Source organism: Rhinolophus hipposideros (assembly GCF_964194185.1).
Source record: "Rhinolophus hipposideros genome assembly, chromosome: 4".
Classification (NCBI taxonomy): domain Eukaryota; kingdom Metazoa; phylum Chordata; class Mammalia; order Chiroptera; family Rhinolophidae; genus Rhinolophus; species Rhinolophus hipposideros.
Window position 1 is genome coordinate 31382555 of NC_138050.1, and position 18371 is coordinate 31400925.

The 18371-nt window shown below is 36.9% G+C and overlaps 1 protein-coding gene across 6 annotated transcripts in view; it reads right to left on the bottom strand.

The window, feature by feature from the left end:
• Positions 1 to 18371, bottom strand: part of FAT1 (FAT atypical cadherin 1) — a 127041-nt gene that overhangs the window by 56974 nt on the left and 51696 nt on the right. For all 6 annotated transcript variants that reach the window (XR_013993235.1, XM_081046780.1, XM_081046779.1 and 3 more), the window contains exon 3: positions 10172 to 10486. Coding sequence is in view for 5 of the 6 variants with exons in the window: in XM_081046780.1 (XP_080902906.1) it covers positions 10172 to 10486 (315 nt within the window). In the remaining variant the exon portion in view is untranslated. The remainder of the gene's footprint in view (positions 1 to 10171; positions 10487 to 18371) is intronic.

Consider the following 18371-nt stretch of genomic DNA (forward strand, 5'->3'; position numbering starts at 1 on the left):
GTGAAACTTTAAATTACTACCCATGGTTACTCCTGGGAAATGAAACAGGTGGGCCAAAGGAAGAGGGGAAGAGAAAAGAGGGCACTTTTACGTTTTACTTTACATACTTCTTTATTCTGCTAATATTTTTTGAACAAGTATATTATTTAAAGAAATTTAAACACTAAAATATTTTATAGGACAGAGTGAAAGGATACAGAAATGTTTATTGGTTGAAAATTAATCTTAGGCTGGAAAGTCGCAAATAAACAATTTTTTTAAACCCTCAAATATTTGGCCACATATATAAAAAATGAAAACTTCTTAGAGATATGACAATGGCATATCTTTTACAATTTTTTCTAATATGTTTTTGAAGGAAAACTTTAATGAAATATACCATACATTCTAAAATGTCCTTTTAGTGTAAACACTAAGTTTGCTAGATCCAGAGGGTCTTTTAAAATCTTCTAACCCAAATCCTGCACTCTAAAAACAAGGGAGTGAGGTTCAGGAATATTAAATTTATTCCTGAAGGTCGGAGTTAGCAGCAGAGTTGGAACTCTAGTTGAGTTCTTACCAAAAACAATGTTCAGAAGTGTCTTTGTTACTCTAGTACATTATGACCAGAGGTGTACATCAGAAGCATGGCAAATGACTGCTGAATCCACTTCCTTCCTGCTCCTCAAATCAGACTTTCCATTCATTAAGACCCACTTTGTACAGTTTCATAGAGGTTTCCAGGTCATTTGGTGATTTATCCCATGATAACCACTTTGGGCCAAGAGCTTTAAAAAGTTAATACATACATACATATATATATCCATGCCCTCTTATTTAGTTTCTTAAACACAGATAATTAGAAACTGTAATTATCAATACTGGCCATGTTCAGGAACAAAATATCTCAAAATATCATTACAGAGAAATATAACAGGATTATGGACTTATGAGAGATAAATAGTGCTTAAGAACCATAATCAACACTGCAGAAATTACTTCAAAGAAATGGATAGCATACGTGAAGATTCCAACTGCTCTTAAGTTACTTATTAAAGCCTAAAACATCTCTTAGAATCTTCCTGACAAATCTGCAACTACTGACCCAAATCATTAAATTCTATTAAAACGTAAGTTAAATGAAATGCAGTCTTTCCAACATACAAAAAAAGAAAAAAAATCCCAAAACAAACAAAAACCAGCAACAACCCAACAATCTTAATAACTGTATCATTTTTCATTTAACAGCTTATTTTCCTTCTTTGGGGAAATACCTTTCATACTATGTTGAATGGTGGTCTCTTCCCTAAAAGATATGTCTAACCTGTGACTATGACATTATTTAGAAAAATAGTCTTGTAAGATGTAATTAAGGAGCTCCGGTTGAAATCATCCTGAAGTTATGGTGGGTCCTAAATTCATTAAGTGTCCTCTGAAGAGAACAGCAGACAGAGATTTAAAATACACAGACACAGGAAAGAAGGCCAAGAGAAGATGGGGACAGAGACTGGAGTCATGGTGCCACAAGCAAAAAAAATGCCAAGAGCTACCAGAAGCTGGAGGGGACCAGGGAGGATACTCCCCTAGAAACGTCAGAGGGAACAGGGTCCTGCTAACGTTTTGATTTTAGACTTCTGGACTGTAGAACTGGGAGACAGTACATTTCTGTTGTTTGCAGCCACCCAGTTTGTGGCAATTTGTTACAGTAACCTTAGAAATTTAATAGGCATTTTTTATTTGAATATCAAACAAAAAGTACGGAAAAAATACAAAAACAAACAAAAAGAATTAGGTCAGAATGCAAACAATTCCATAACCCAAAGATACCCACCCACTCTGTTGTTTTCTATATTTTATTACTGTCTTCATTTGAAATGTTTTATGACTTTATAGGGTACTTTTCTATACACAAGAAAAATTCAAAAAGGCAGAGGATTTAAAAAACAAAAGTCTCAGGCCCAAAGATGATTTGGGGTAGAAAAGTGCCAAATGCTCCAAATAATTCAAGTTAATTTTATGCTCTCCCTCAAAATGAAGGGAAAGCAGGCTGCCTCAGTTCTGGGGTGGGGGGTGGCCTCCTGAACATCCGGGGCTGAGAACCACAAATGAGCGGTCTTATTCTTTTTCTTAATTAATATATAAAATATGCCACAATATACTACAATGATATAATTGAATATATTATTATTTCTGATAGTCTTTACTCCCTCATAACAGAATTATGAAATAAGAATTGCCTAAATATTTTTCAGTAACCCCATTAACAGTAAGTATAAATACTAGCTTAATGCCCATAAAATGCCAACCCCCAATTACAAAGTTGTTTCAACTAAAGACCAAGATAGAAAAGACCCTTTTATTCTGAATAAACCAAAACAATTGCTCTCTGTTTTTTGAGGAGTTCGCTTAACAGGCAGTATGGGCCTCGGGGTACAATGAGATTAATCAAAATAGTTTTCAAAAATACTTTACGCCCCCAAAATATTATCTTTAGTCAGAAAAAAACTTACCTGTGCTTGCCCTACATTTGCCCGAATATCTTTTCTATATTAGTCATAATGATGCCTCATTGCTCGTATAGCTAGGCTATGTAAAAACAGTAAAATGCCTACAACCAGGAAATTTAACATAAACTCTACAAAATAAAATGATATGAGAGGTTAGAAGTTAAAAGTGTTTTAGAACTTTATGAGATATGAATTTTCAACCTTTGGATTCCTGAATGTATATTTTTAATTTCTATGGTACACTATAAAATATAGCATGCTATTAGTTAAGCTTTCAAAAAAACTACAGGGACTAACGAAATGCATGAAAAATAAAGGTGATACAAATGGTAATTCTAAATTTTTAAAACAAAGTATGAAAACCAGCAAAGCCCATGAGACGAGGAAGCAGGAAGACAGTAACTGTAGAATCCCATGTAGCACGACTGTCACTCTGTCAATACTTTGCTGTGGGACATTCTAGTCTGCAGATCCACACCCAATCTGCTTTAATAAAGTGAAAATGCTCTCAGAACAAGGCTGCTGACTGCACTTTACAAAATCACAGCTGAAGTCCTGAGGACTCTACAGTGGGTGGAGAGAAGGCACAGCAGGCAGGAGGAGGGACAAACTAAACCAATGGCAGCGCTGTCCTGTTTGAACTTTGTAAGCCTTCTCTTCCAACAGGAGAAATGTAAATCAAATCAATGTCACTAATGTGTATCAGCCAACTGGAAAGGAAGTACTAAGCAGCAACCACACACTCAGTGCCATGCTTCATTCTCGGGTAGCTACAATCAGTGAGTATGGGGAGGTCCTGGCCACCAAGGACCTAAGCCGGGACTGGATCCCCACAAAACACAGGCCAAGACCAGCACCCATACTGAAAAGGCCGAGCAGACTTGCAAAGATAGGCAGGGAGGCTTGGTACCAGCCTCGTTCTAAAAATACAGATTGCCTTATAGGCCAAGAGCGAATGTTCAATTGTTCCTACAGTTATCACTCCACATTCGTCCCCTTGGAGCTTTAGACCATGAGCTCAGAGATACTCCGCAGTATTGCACTGTCTTTATTTAGGTGCTGTTCTAAGACTGCATTTAAGTACAGCCTGTCTGGAGCTCTTCTGGCAGCTGTGGCCATCTGAGCAGCTATTGTCGGCTACTGCAGTCCTGGTGCCGGCAGGATTAGGCTAGGGGCCAAAAATGGAATTCTATTCATAGACTGTCCAAGGCTGGAAAGGAGCTTGGAACTCATTTAGCTCAAACTTTCGGAGTCCCATAGAAAACCCCAGTAAAATGGATCAATTGACTTAAGTCACACAGGTAGTCGCTGAGAAGGAATTTGTACCCTGAAATCTCCAGATTTCTCCTCTGGTTTTAATTCTTCTATCTTACTAGCTATTTCTTGTTGAAAGCTAAAGGCATTACAATCTTAGATAAACGTAAGATAAAAAGCCAAATGCAATTTATTTGGGACTTGCCTTCATCATTCCTATAAATGTCAGATACAGCAGACAGCGAGGGGAAGAGACTCAAGCCATTTTGTAACAAAGTTAACAACGTGTTGGCAAAAAAAAAGGTTAATCACACTTAGACAATTAAATGCAAAATCATAAAATACTGTCCTTAAAATAGTGTTAGCAAATGATATTCAGCAACATGTTAAAAAACAATAGACTACCACTTGACAGAATTTCCCTAAGGATTCAAGGGCAACAGATTTTAGGAGGAAAGCATATCATCATTTCACCATGTACAGAAAGGGCACTGAATTAAATCTGACTTCGTTCAGACTTTTAGGATAGCACACTTCACTATATTATAAAAAATAAGCATGAGGTACAGGTAAGCAAATTTATAGATTCTTCCTTATAATATTGCATATCTTTGGAAAAAAACACAAATAGGTGAACATTTCTTTTTTTAAATAAATTCCTTCCATTGTAAAGTGACTGGCCCTTCATTTCCTTCCTTTGCAGCTATCAAATGTTACCGGAAACCCTTGGAAGTTGTTTGCAGCTGTAGCTATTTCCTATTGCACTTTGTTCAGCCTCCGTTCCAGCCACAATAAAATGCCATTTACATTAATTGAAGAAAAAGCAGTTGTAATGTGATACAGGACTAGAACATAGATGAGTATCCAGTATACTTATTAGCTACTATAGCCTTTTATGGCTTTACCATGCTTTAGGAATTACTACATATGTGTGTGTGTATATATGTATATGTGTGTGTATATATACACGCATATATATATGCATATATATGTATACATAATATTATATAATATATATCATATATATTATATATTATATATTATATATAATATACGTATATATATGTGCATATATATATGTTTCCCTAAAAATAAGACCTAGCAGGACAATAAGCTCTAATGTGTCTTTTGGAGCATTAGAGCTGATTATTCGGTTAGGTCTTATTTTCAGGGAAATACAGTATGTGTATACATATGTACGTGTATATATGTATGTGTATATGTATGTATGTATATATATCTGTATGTAGCTTTATTTGTAATAGCCAAAAAGGGGCGAGAACACAAATGTCCATCAATAGGTGCCTGGATAAACAAATTGTAGTATATGTATACACGGGATATGCAGCAATAAAAAGGAACATACTAGTATTGGTACTCACCACAACATGCATGAATCTCTAAGTAAATATGCTAAGTGCAAGGAGCTTTACCAAAAGAAGAATACATACCGTATACGTTCATTTAGCTAAAATTTCAGAAAATGCAAACTAATGTATGAGGACCAAAAGCAGATCAGTGGTTGCCTGGGACGGGGGCAGAGAGGAACGGGAGAGAGGGCATACAAAGAGGGAAGGGGAAATTTTGAGAGTGATGGGTATGTTCACTGCCTGATTCTGGTGATGGTTTCAGCTGCATAGCTATGTCAAAACATATCAAATTATAGACTTTCAAAATGTGCAATTTACTGTATGTCAACTATACTTCAATACAACTTTTTAAAAATAAAGAGTAATCCTTGCTTTGTGTCCAAAATATGAAAAATGCCAAACATACAGATAAGAGAATAAAACTATGGTCTTTTCTAAAGCATGCACATGCCTAAAAGTAACACTTCAAAATTATCTGCCAATTATAAGTTGCATATCACGTCTCAAAAGTTCAACTTGATAACAATGACTAAAAAGACACTTTGCTAGGGTGGTTTCAGTTTCCTGACGTTACTTGTGGATAATGAAACTTGTGAAGCACACACAGAACCTCATTGTTTGGGACCCCCCCCCCTTCTTCTCTGTCCTTGACATACCACTAATGAAGCCATGACACGTTTGTCTGCGGGCGCTGTGGCTGTCAAGGCTCAGACAATCCAACATTCTATACTCTTATCTGTCTCCCACTTTGAATAACTGCACAATTTATGTTAAAAGAAGCAAATTTACTCTAACTGATAGTGAACGTAATCAAACAAAAAATGTTATAAAAAAACTCTGGTGTCAACAAAGGTGTGTATCTCAGAAAAGGAACATGGATCTTTTGCCTGTACACCTTGAAAAAGAAAAACACCCCATCACCCTACTTATAAACAATACAATAAGAACCATCTGAGATGCAAAAGACAGTTCCTGGCACCGTAATCAAGCGCCAAAACTTTGACTAAAAAATAAAAAGCTTTCAAAAATGTTCATTCAAACTTGTTATTTGGCACCCAAAATTCAGATTATCAATCCCAGTTCTAGGACCATTTTTTCAAAATATCTTGGCATACTGTAACAAAAGGAAAAAAAAGTACTGTGGAAGTTTTTCTTCTCTCCAAAATGACTTAGTGAGGCCATTTCATTTATGTTTATACAAAATGTCCCAAGGGACAGCATGGAGACTCTTAAAAATAGGTCACTATAAAAATCACCTAAATATTATCCTTTAAAACCCTTATTCTGGTATTTAAGATTTTCCATCGAGTGTAGCCATTCTCCATACACTCATCTAACTCACCATCCCTTCAAAATGTCCCCCCACATCACGCACGCCCCCCACCTCTTCTCCATCCATTCACTTTTCCTACCTTCAAAATCAGTCTGGTAACTTTTCCAAGAGACCACATCCTCCTAATTACACCAATCGCTCACATCAGTCTGTTGTGGCCACTTCCTCCAGGTGTATATTAGAGCCTGTCACACACTATCTCGCACCCCCCTGTTTCTCTTTGCTCGTTCACTCATGTAGACTACAAACTTTCAAACGCATCTCTTAATGTGCTGTATACAGCAGAGAAGCTCAGCAAATACTTGATGTATAAACAAAAGATCTGAATGGCAATGAATTTAGGCTTTCTCTAGCCTGCTGCACATTTTTATAAACACCAGGGTCCTAAATTTATCTTCACCACTAAGGAGAAAGTTAGCCTCATTTTACTTCATCAAACTTATTTATCCAAAGGAGATGCACAAATGTATTAACCTACCAAGCTCCCTCCCGATTATCCTCTGTATATTTAACAGAGCAACTGTAACGTATGAAAGCGGGAGAGGAATGGCATCTTTCCCATAAATGACTTTCCCTTAACAGGCATGCAAAAACACTCAGCACTACGCACAAAAGTAATGACCTGGAAGTCAGTTTTCCCCAAGACCCCGAGGTAAAGGTTCACTGTTGGCCAGATCTCTTGATTTCCAGGCCAGTGATTTTCTCACTCAGCCATTCATTATTAAGTAGCATGATTTAGGGTCTCCAGGTGGTGTTATGGGTCAGCAAATCAGGGGAACTTTCTTCTACCAGACTGCCTTTCATCAGCTTTCACAATCTGGCCTCCAGTAATCCAGTAATACTGACCTGCCTATTAAAAAGAAGTCTGCTTTAAAAGCTTTGAGGAAGATGTATACTTTGAAGCACTGTTTTCTGGACCCTGAGGATCATGCCCAAAATTTTCTGCTGAGTTGGGGGAGCAGAATCATCCACAGACAGACCTTATGAAGCTTTATTTACTATATTCTTTAACATCGCCCATGCTAGAATATGGTTATTTCTTGATCTTAAGAGACATTAGGTGACTCATGGAGTGATCAGACTTCTTTACTAACCACACAGTCTATAATATACATCAAAACAAATATTCCTGTGTATTAACTATAGTTATTCTCCAGTGTTACCTGCCTTCAACTCCTAAGAAATAAAACCTCTTTGTAATCTCCTTATGCATTTTCTCCTGCTGTTCTGTCAGCAGCACTTATGGATTTCCCACCCAGGGGTTTAGGAGTTGGCTGTGGGCTCCCGGCGGGGATTAATTCTCCCCGAGGATAAGGAAGAAGTCTCTGCAGACATGCCTTCCTAAGAGTTGTCAGAACAGAGATGTAAGAGGGAGTGGCGATGGCACATTAATCAAGTTTCCTCCACAAGACATAACAACACATTGGTGATATCATTATTTCAGAGGCCCCAAAGATAGATAATGTAGATTTCAAGGCTCCCCACAAGAGCTCTAACATAATTTCCTTAAGTTTCTTTCTACTTTCTCTTCCTCAAATACACATTATGTCTAGATCTATAGTGTTTGCTCAGATATTCAAAAGGTCATTTATTGCTTACTTGCCTCTCTTTACAGAGAACTTAACCTAATCTAAAAGAGAGATAGATGGCATAAGAAAAATGAAAACATTTTAAAGTCTACTTTATCAAACAGTTTTTTTTTAAAGGGCAGTTATGTTCTTGAATTACCAGCTCAAGGCTTTAACTTCTAGATTTCTCTGTTTCTCAAGGCCTTTAACCACCCACCACCCACCCGCTTTCAAGCAAATCGTTTCTTGACTGAAATCCTCCTTCGAAATTTTTATAAACTTCTAATCTTTCTTCTTTTATATTTGATAGCACCTTCCAATTTTTTGGCTCTTAGTTTTCTTTCATTTTATTTCACAAAAAAGAAGGCTGAACTTAGTTACTACTTGTGCAGTAAAAAAAGTATACAACTACATTGCTTAAACAAGCCTTTTCTTAATCATTCATAGATGCTGTTTCAAGTCTTCATATTTTTGTATAATTTCTTAATTCCAGCCCTTTTTCATAGGCCAGGGTCCTGCACCTAGCCCCTAATGCCTCCAAAAGAAAAAAAAACCTTCAGATCCTGTTTCTCTCCTATATGTTAACTCTTATATAGCGCAACCATTCTTAATAATCAATTACTGACTTTCTAAGGCTCCAAACCTCACTCCCATTCTCCATCAGAGGATCATATCAGAATTTGGTCAAAGAGCTAAGGCCTAATTATCTCAAAGCAAAAGTAAATCCCAATACATTAAAAAAAAAAAATCAATCCTGAACTCATATTTACTTTTAACTACCAAGAAAGACAGTGTCTACGAATGTCAGGTTGAAATACACTGATAAGAGGTTTAAAACTAACATTTTAACATGCTTTTTAGGAGACAAAATATTACATGTATCCATGTTCTATCTCTATTAGGCATCTTTCTACAGGCATTTTGGTCCACAGATACTGAAATCAAGCTTCTTGCCACCTTAAGAATTTCTTCCTTTTAAGGTTAACAAAGGAAATTATGAAATAAAAATGGTACAAAAAAAGGGATAACAAAGACCAGTAAAGAAGCTGTGAATGCTTCCTTAATTTTGATTTTTGTATATTATTTCCTTGATATATGTCAAATAGACAACTCAGTACCTGAACAGGCCAGCTCCCCTAGAATTGACAGACATAATAAGCATAGACAGACATAATAAGCAGAGAGGATAGAGGTATGAAGTTATAGTAAATATCACTTCAGAATTCCTAATTAGATTCTATTAGAAAAGTACTGAATCACTGAAACATCTGGGTTCAAAGGCCAGTGATCTACTTGATAAGAAGGTTTTTTTCCCCTACAGATAAACTATCCTCTCAATGTCACATTGTGGTTCTTGTTCTAACTCTCATCAAGAAACTGAAGAGTGCAACACTCCACATATGACGTTTTTGGTGCATAAATGATAGCTAACTTTTTACTACACAAACAACAGCTAGGTTGAACCTCTATTTTTGTGGAATAATTAAAAAACAAACAAAGGACTAAGAAAAAGTAGATACACTGTCCAGTGTAATAGAACAAAGAGAAGAAGTCTATAAGGATTCTCAAAGAGGATTTTGGAGTCAAGAAGCTATTTGCTTTGAAACAGGGGTCAGTCATTAAGAGGACGAAAACAGTTAAAAGGAAAACTTGAGGTATTAGTTCAAGAAATTTCAAATTCTGTTTCATTCTGATCCCCTACTGCCTGCAGAGGCACAGCACTGCTCTATGGAAAAATTCTGAAACAACATTAAAAGAAAAAAAAATCCTACCGTGAATTGTGAAATAAACTCTTGATATTGTTCATAAAAAGCAGTTAAGGAAATTGGAATACTTAGCAGCAGTAGACTTGGCAGTAAGTTTAAGATATATCACTAATTTAGGAACCATTACTGAAACAACAATATTTGCTTTTTAACCTACAAGTGAAACTCTACTAATGAGCAAAATCATCAAATAGCTTTATAAAAGTAAATTCGAAGGGAAAAAAATTGGATTAAATTTTCATCAGGCAATAAAGGCTTGTTTTGAATAACTCAAAAGGAAAACAATTTATGAAACACTAAAGAAAAGTGCCAAATTAAGAAAATTAGTTCTTCAATGTCCCAGTTATTAGGAAGTATACACAGGAATATTTCACGGACTAGTAGGAACACGTACCTGTTTTAGGATGTATTGAGAAGAACCCCTGTGGATTCCCACTGGTGATTTTGTATGTCAGCTGGTCATTAGAGCTAGAATCCGGATCAAATGCCTCAATTTGGACCACAGACACATCCTTGGGAGAATTTTCCATTATTTCTGGATAATAAACAGGCTCTGAGGTCTGCGGTGCGTTGTCGTTCACATCCTCAACCTCGATGTAGATCTCGGTAAATGAGGAAAGAGGCACGACACCCTGATCGGTGGCGTAGACTGTTAGCCAGTAATGCGAGGTTGATTCCCGGTCCAGTCGGTCTGAAGTCTCTATGACACCTAGAGAGAGAGAAGAAAACCATGAATTACCAGGTCGGCAACAACACAAACCTGCCACTTTGAGAACCTAAATAACTCTAATTTATTGAGGGCTTATGTGTCATTTACAGCTGCACGACCTTGAGGAAGTTATCGAAACTCTGTGCCTCAGTTTCCTTCCCTTTAAAATGGAGATAATGACAGTAAGTTCCCCCGGGGTTGATTAAATGAACTAATACACATACTGCCTAGAACAGGACTTGGTATAATATTGGCTATTAAAATATTTTTTTTCATTATTATTGGGGGCCAACCGCTATGTGGAGTGCGCTACAAATATTATCTCATTTAAGTCTCAAAACAACCCAATGAGATGGATGGGTATTAAGAGATTATCTCATGGCCCAATACGTTGTTTTTCCAAGATGAAGTTTACTGTCAGTTGCGATTTGTTGACTTCCCTCGATGTTAATCGGGGAGCCAGGGATCGAATGAGAGCCATGGCCCAGATCACGTTCCTCCGAGTCTAACAGCCCCTGCTTCCCACACGGCATGCATTCGACCCCTGCTCCAGTTCAGAGAAAGAGGCTGCAGGGACCCTCCTCTACACCGCTTACTTTGGTATACACGTCCTTTAGAGTGGCTAAGAAGCAGAGTACAGCCTTTCCAAGTCCAGAATAAGAGATGCCTCAGGCCTCCTGTATACTGAAATCTTAAGTTTCTCTTAATCACCTTAAGCAAACGACAACTAGTGTGCTAAAAATATAAATTCTCTCACTTACAATATGAACCCCACAAGGGCACAGGTCACATCTTTCTCGTAAGACAGTATACCCAGCACCTTACCCAAAGCCCAATAATTATTTATTAAATGGATGAACAAAAACGAACAGATATCTAACTGGGGTGGGTACAGAAAAGTCCTCAGTTGGGACCCAAAGTAGGACACATTTCTTACTACGTCAATTGGTAAAATCATGGAGTCATATGATTACAAAGAAGAGGGTTAGAGTATAATGTTTTGAACCAACCACTAAAATCTGTCAAAACTTTGCTTAATCCCAAGATTAACCTCTTCTTGGGGTGAGGAACAGTGGAAATATACATTTCTCTTAGGCAAACCCCACCTTTTTATTCAATGGTATAATCTTGTCCTTTGGTTTTCTCAAAATATATCACTGTATTTTTTTTTTCTTGTGCAGTAATCATTCCAAACGAGTGCTATTTTAGGTTTCAGCACCAGGGTCCAGGCTGGACTTTAGAAATCCTACAACTCCGGAATAACTTAAGTTTCCCATCTAATATAATCCTATTGTGAAGGTTTATTAGGAATTAATGAAGCAATAGCAAGTAATTATAATGTTTCTGAATAGCAATAAACATTCATTTATAATCTATTTCATCTTTTAATACTCAGTTAAGTTTGCTATTGGTAATCTGTAAACCTTTTTGGGAGTGTTAGCTATGATTATCTAATATTCAAAATATATGATATTTTCTCATATTACCTATATCAAATAAGCGAATATTTAAATTTATAAATGGATCTATAATACCACTCATAGAAATACAGAATAAAGCCTCAGAACTCTTAAATAAAAAGGAGGTAATTGGCCTCTCTATGCAGCAGAGACGATTGTCAAATAAACTCAAATACGTTTATCTTTTTCTCTGGTCCAAATATAGTCTATGCACTCAATCTATCCACTAAATTAGTACAATACCTGTTTTTAGCCTGAAAGAATAGTGCCCTTAGTAACCAAGGGAAAATAATCTTATCCAGTCTCTTTTTCATCACTCCCATCAACTGATACAAAGGCAGTCCGGGAATAACAGAAGCGTGCTCTCTCCTAGGATTACATATTAACAAATGAATGCACATATGCTCCTCTTGTGTTCTGCCATTTCATTAAAATGGAACATAATTCACTTGACAGGTGAAGCATTGTTAGAAAATTTCAAGAAGACAGGTACACGGTGCTTGTCTTCACCTCTTTCCTCAAACAGTTCATGCGGCGCTTCCCTTTTTAAAATCATGTCCCTCTAACTGTGATTTGTAGGCATTTCATGAGAGCCATAATTACGGAAATAAATGTGTTCAGTTCACTGTATGCTGGGTACTATGAGAACTGTCTGTCTTACAGGCATTAGCTTATTTTATTTAATCTTTATGATCAACCTGCTTACATATATATTATTATCCCCACATCAGGGAGGCAAAACTCAGATGACGAGAGAGAAGGAACTTTCCCATGGTCAAGGCAAATGGCAGAGCTGGAGTTCAGATGCCATCAATCTCTGACCTTGGTGCCGACAAAATTCCCTCAGTTGTTAGGATGACAAAAGTGCAGTATACAAAGATTAATGTGAAAACCCTCGAAAGTCAAGCCGAACTTCGTATTTCAACCATTTTTTTGCATGTTAGTATTCAGAAGAAGTGTATTAAAGGTGCTTTCATATACAATAGCTTTCTTTAGTATCAGGGTGAAAGAGGAAAAACATAAAACACAAATAGATCATGACGTTTGAATCATAGACAAAAACGGCTATTTCTTTTCCATCAAGTTCTACTCCAAGTCTGGTCTGTCAGTGTGCACACTGTAGTGTACAATTATGGGATGCCTGCTGCTGGGCGCTGCCCTCTCTCCCAATGAACCCAGCAACTGAGGAACAACCACCACCTTCTCTGCATGACCTCCTAGCCATGTTAGGACGGGAAGTTTCTGAATCTCAGGTAATCTCTGGATGTTAACAAAGGTTCAAAATGAAACAGCAAAGTGGTTCTACTCAAATATGGAAGAAAGCCAAGATCGTATTAATTAGCAATTTAAATATTCAATATGCATGAGATACTCAGATGTTCATATTTTAATTCAAAGACTACATTTTCATAATATATTGTGATTACTAAGATGTTTACATTTTGATATATTTTAATTATTACATCCTTCTAAAAGAGCAAACAATTATTTAATATAACTTATAGGGAACTACAAAATAAAGTGGATTTTTAACTGCCAAAGGGGAAGGAGGGCACACTGAGTAACTACTGATGAAAATGCTCAAATTTGTATTAATACAAGCAGATTTATTCTACTTAAAACTGGAACTGGGATCTGAGTCAGACAGTCTGATTCCAGAACTCAGGCTCTTCACCATCAGGCTAGACTGTCATCATTAGCTACAGCATCACTGTCACACACTGTCATGCAGCACAGAGATGCTGGGACCACGTGGGGATGGCGGGAGGGGGGGGGCTGCTTACTTACAGGAGGAAATGCTACAAGGAGTTTTCAACTGCAGAAATAAGGGTCCTCCCCACACTTAAAGGACAATAAAGGAGGGAAGATCCGAGGACTCTGCTCGGTCACAGAGCTTCCAGGTCTGGTGCCTAAGCACTATTCTAACTGCAGATTCTAATTAAGAACTATTCTAAAAAGCATCATAGAGGTGGGGAGAGAACATACACATGCAAGGTTACTTGTGTTCTGCATTTTCATCTGTCTGCTTAGTCACAAGACACATCCCCCCATGACCCACAGGCAGAGTAGTCTGAAGCATCTTTTAAGCACTACACTGCTCCCCTGCGGAATCGAGGAAGAGCAGAAAAGTCCAGGGAAGGCTAGAAACAGTCTAGATAACCTGTGAAGAAAGACCAGTAGACCTAGCCTGAACAGCTCAAAATCAAGAATGATAGACTGGCGACACCTTACACAACCTCAGTGCAACTCCTGTGTTTTTAAAGGAAGTTGAAATGATTCGCCCAGTTTCAGGAAGCTAACCAGGTAGAGTTTGGATCCTGAGTGAGGCACGCCCTTAATCAGGGGCTCATCAGAACCCCAATCATTCTTTACAGGGGTGCTAATTTCTGAGAAGACCAGTGTACCAACTATCCCGATGTCTAAACAGGAGCAGTGTTTATTCTTTCAGTCACTGCAAGTCCTTACTCCTCCACTTGGTTACCTTTCTGTTCCCAAGCCTTCCCAAAACCACAACTAGCATTCATAGGTGGATTTCTTCTGGAACTTCAGCAGTTACCTTAATGCATAGAGAAACAAATTTCCAAAATTTCATTACAAAGACTTCAATTAGTAGCTTTAATACAGAAAAACAACAACTAGATTCCAAGTCACCAATGGAAGTGAATCAACTTACTCTGTTCATTCTCAAAACTCTCTCGCCTGTTTCTCTCAATCCATGATCATCTACCAACCCACTTGCAGTAACTACTGGTTTGCACACTGGGTCATAAATTCACTTTTCCTGAAATAACTCTCGAAGGAACCAACAAAAACTGCATATATTTAAGCACTAATTTCAAAGATATTTCTCTTTGACACATGCCCGGAATACTGCATCTTATTCAGTACATACATCCACACATAAACTCTTCCTCTGCTGTGTCCCTCCTGTCTTCAAACATCTTCCCTTCTCTCAGCTCCCTTCTTTCTCTGCCATCTATGCTCTTATTTTTTAATTCCTCTTTCACTTTCTGAAACAACAGGATGCAAGTAGATGACATGTAAGCCCAGGCAGTGAAGGAGAGAAGTGGTAGCCCAGGCCTTCCAGAGAACTCCCCTCCAGCCAGATAAGAATATCAATGCTGGAAGAGAAAAAGCCAGTGAGAAGGAGAACGTGGAAACGACACCTTTCTTACCCCAAGGTTACAGTGCACAAGCAGTAGGAAGGGTAGGGACGCCGCTGCGTGATTGTATATATCATATATTTTGAGCACAGAGGACAAGTTTACACAAGCTTGTTATGTGCACTCCTCAGCAGTGTGATAAGGAATGACGAGTCTGCTTTAATCAAACATTACAGAAGAAAACGCCTGGTCTACCAAGCTCAAGAATACAATGAAGACATTATCAGAAAAAGTTAATAAAAGGAAAAGTTTGAAAGAAGCAGGAAAATTCGGATCTATTAAGTGAAAATATTTATCATTCCAAACATACTCTCCAGGATTCCAAAACCACCACCAGATGTCAGTATGGAAACTCATTTTAAATGTGAATAGAGTGGAAAAACAAGAATTGAGGAAAATAAACAGCTTGGCCAATGTAGCTGAAATTATAGTTTACAAGAAAATTTCTTTCTGGGAGGATTCAGTAATGTCCATATATTTAATTAAACAGGTACTGATTTTGTCTTCCTGATTATTCAAAGGTTAGAGGGTACAGTAGTAGGTGCTCAAGTAAATCATCCAAAAGTAAATAAAGGTTTCAAAGAGTAATTTTTCCTACCCACCACTGGTGTCTAATGGTGCTGTTAACTCAAATTGTCCTTGAACAGGAAAATCCAGCACTCCCTCCACTGACACTAGTGGAGCAAGACGCTTTCAACACAGTAATTTTGGGGGCAAAAATAAAAGTTATATGTAGCCACTTCATTGCCAAAAATAATTTAACTGACTCAAATTTCCATGGCCACATAACACCTTTCTTCCTGGAATTTTCCTATTTTCTTTGTTTAACAGGGCTTGGCCCCGTATCAAGTCCTAGTGCCAGAGCTTTCAACAAAATGTTGCTATTTCAGATTCTTCAACTACTCCAACTCAAAAATACTTACAAAAGCAACGACTTAGCAACCTAAATTTGTCATAAACCCTACCCTCCCTTCTGATATACCATATTACATACGTTTTGTTTGTTTTCATTTTTTTGGAACCAAGCTTAAAGCAGCAATTGTATGAAAAGCTTATTTGGTTAACCACAAGATAAACTTAAAAATGAAATATAATATTTGACATTTTTCCCTGCAGGCAACAAGGGACTGACTACTCTTTTCTCCAATTCCATAGTCTCATCATAAACAGAGTAACTCTTTTGGAAATGTTTTCTCAAATATAAAAAGAATACTCAGTTAAAAAGAACAGAGATATCTTCTACATACTAGAGATAACATTATCTATGTTTCTGCAATTAACTCATTAATGGTTATTCAATTTTTTTGGTAATCGTGGAAAAAAATGTTAAGTCCCACAATTGTTATATTAAATATTAACCTACTACAAAACATTCTTTCTTCCTTAAAATTAAATTTTAAAAGTTGACTATAAGCTCCCTACTACAATGCAAACTCTGTGAAGGCACAGATTTGTGGTCTGTTTTGTTCAGGGAATAAAAAATGAGTGCTTAATAAGCTTGTGCTAAAAAAGGATGTTCATCAAAAAACAAGGTAAGTAGGAGAAACAGTCACAGCCAAGAGAAGCCTAAGGAAACGTGACAACTAAATGGAATCCAGGATCCAGGATGGGATCGTAGACCAGAAAAAGCACACTATGTAAAAACTAAGAAAAATCTGAGTAAACTATGGGCTTCAGTTAATAAGAATATATCAATATTGATTCACTAATTGTAATAAATAAATAGCCATATCAATGTAAGATGTGAACAGGGGAAACTGTGGGGGGGGGGGGCTGTGTAGGAGCTCTATACTAATGAGGCCGGTTAGGAAACTGACAACCCTCTGCAGGGTGCGATGGAGGCGCCTCTCTGTTACACAGGGAACAAGTGATGGATCCAGTACCTGAGATGGAGAAAAACAAGACCCTGTTTCATCCAGCGAGGCTGATCCCTATGACGAGACCTGACCTTTAGCTAATTACAGTGCCATTATAATCTCATTTACATTGTGGTTACTAGACTCCCTTTCCGCACCTGACGCCATGACAGTTCTGGAGGAACCAAATAAGGAAAAAAACGCCTGAAACGGGAAGGTCCCGTCCATAGGGAAGTGATGAATGAACCATGTCAATGGGATATCATTAATTCCTACCCCTGGAATGATTAAAAACCCCTGATTATGACTTCCTGGGCACAACTCAGTTCTCTGAGTTCCCCCACACTTTCCTCACAAGTGTGTGCTTTCATTTTCAATAACTCACTTTGGCTTTTCCGCATCTGTCTCGCTCTTGAATTCATTCTTTCACAGAGACTAGAACCCACTCACTGCTGCTCGGGGTGAGTCCGCTCTTACATATCCCTGTGAGCCTCCCGCAACACTATCTGCAATTTTTCTATAAATCTACTTAATCGTTTATTTAAAGGATGCCCATCAGAGTTCATAATGTGTAGATTGTTTCCTTCTTAAAGTGATACAACTTTAAATTTGTTTTTTATCTCATTTTCATTAAACATTAGATTTGACTGACAATGTTTTTAATATTTCAACATATTGACAATTCTCTGGGAGAGCCTAATATATAAATAAGAATCTTGTATATTAGGGCTAAAGATTTAAAATAGGAATCCAATTGTATGTATGTTTACATATTAACTTCTAAATTTACTGTAAATTTAAGAAAGATTTATTACTTTTTTTGGCCTTCATATTAAAGTGCAAACAGTGGTAAAATAAGTTTCTTGATATATAAAGTGAGATTAATATATATTAAACACTCTTTAAAAAAATGATTACAGCAATTTGACATGCAATATTATCTAATAAATCAAAACTTTAATTTTTCAGGAAACACAAGTATAGTAGAGCATAATATAAATATAATATATATTTAATGTTTCCTGTTCCTTTTTCATTAGTTAGCAAAATTGTGTTGCCACTGTCGATTAAAATAGAGGAACAAATGAGATAAGAGTTTGTGTTAAGTTGAAGGCATTTAAGATTCTAAAATGGCTATTCAGTCCACTTAACAAATGACACACAAGAAATGCTTTCAGTACTGAAACAAAAATTTTATACTTCCTTTCACCTTAAGTATACAAGATACTGTTATTTTCTTTACTGGTATTGGTTATCATAAAACAAAAGGAAAATGTAGTCATGTTTAATTGTTTTTTTCTCTGCAAAAATGTTCTAGTACTTTCAAAAATAGAATGGTACATACATATATACAAAATTGTTTAATTTAAATGCTTGAGACCACAAATATAAATATTCTACACTT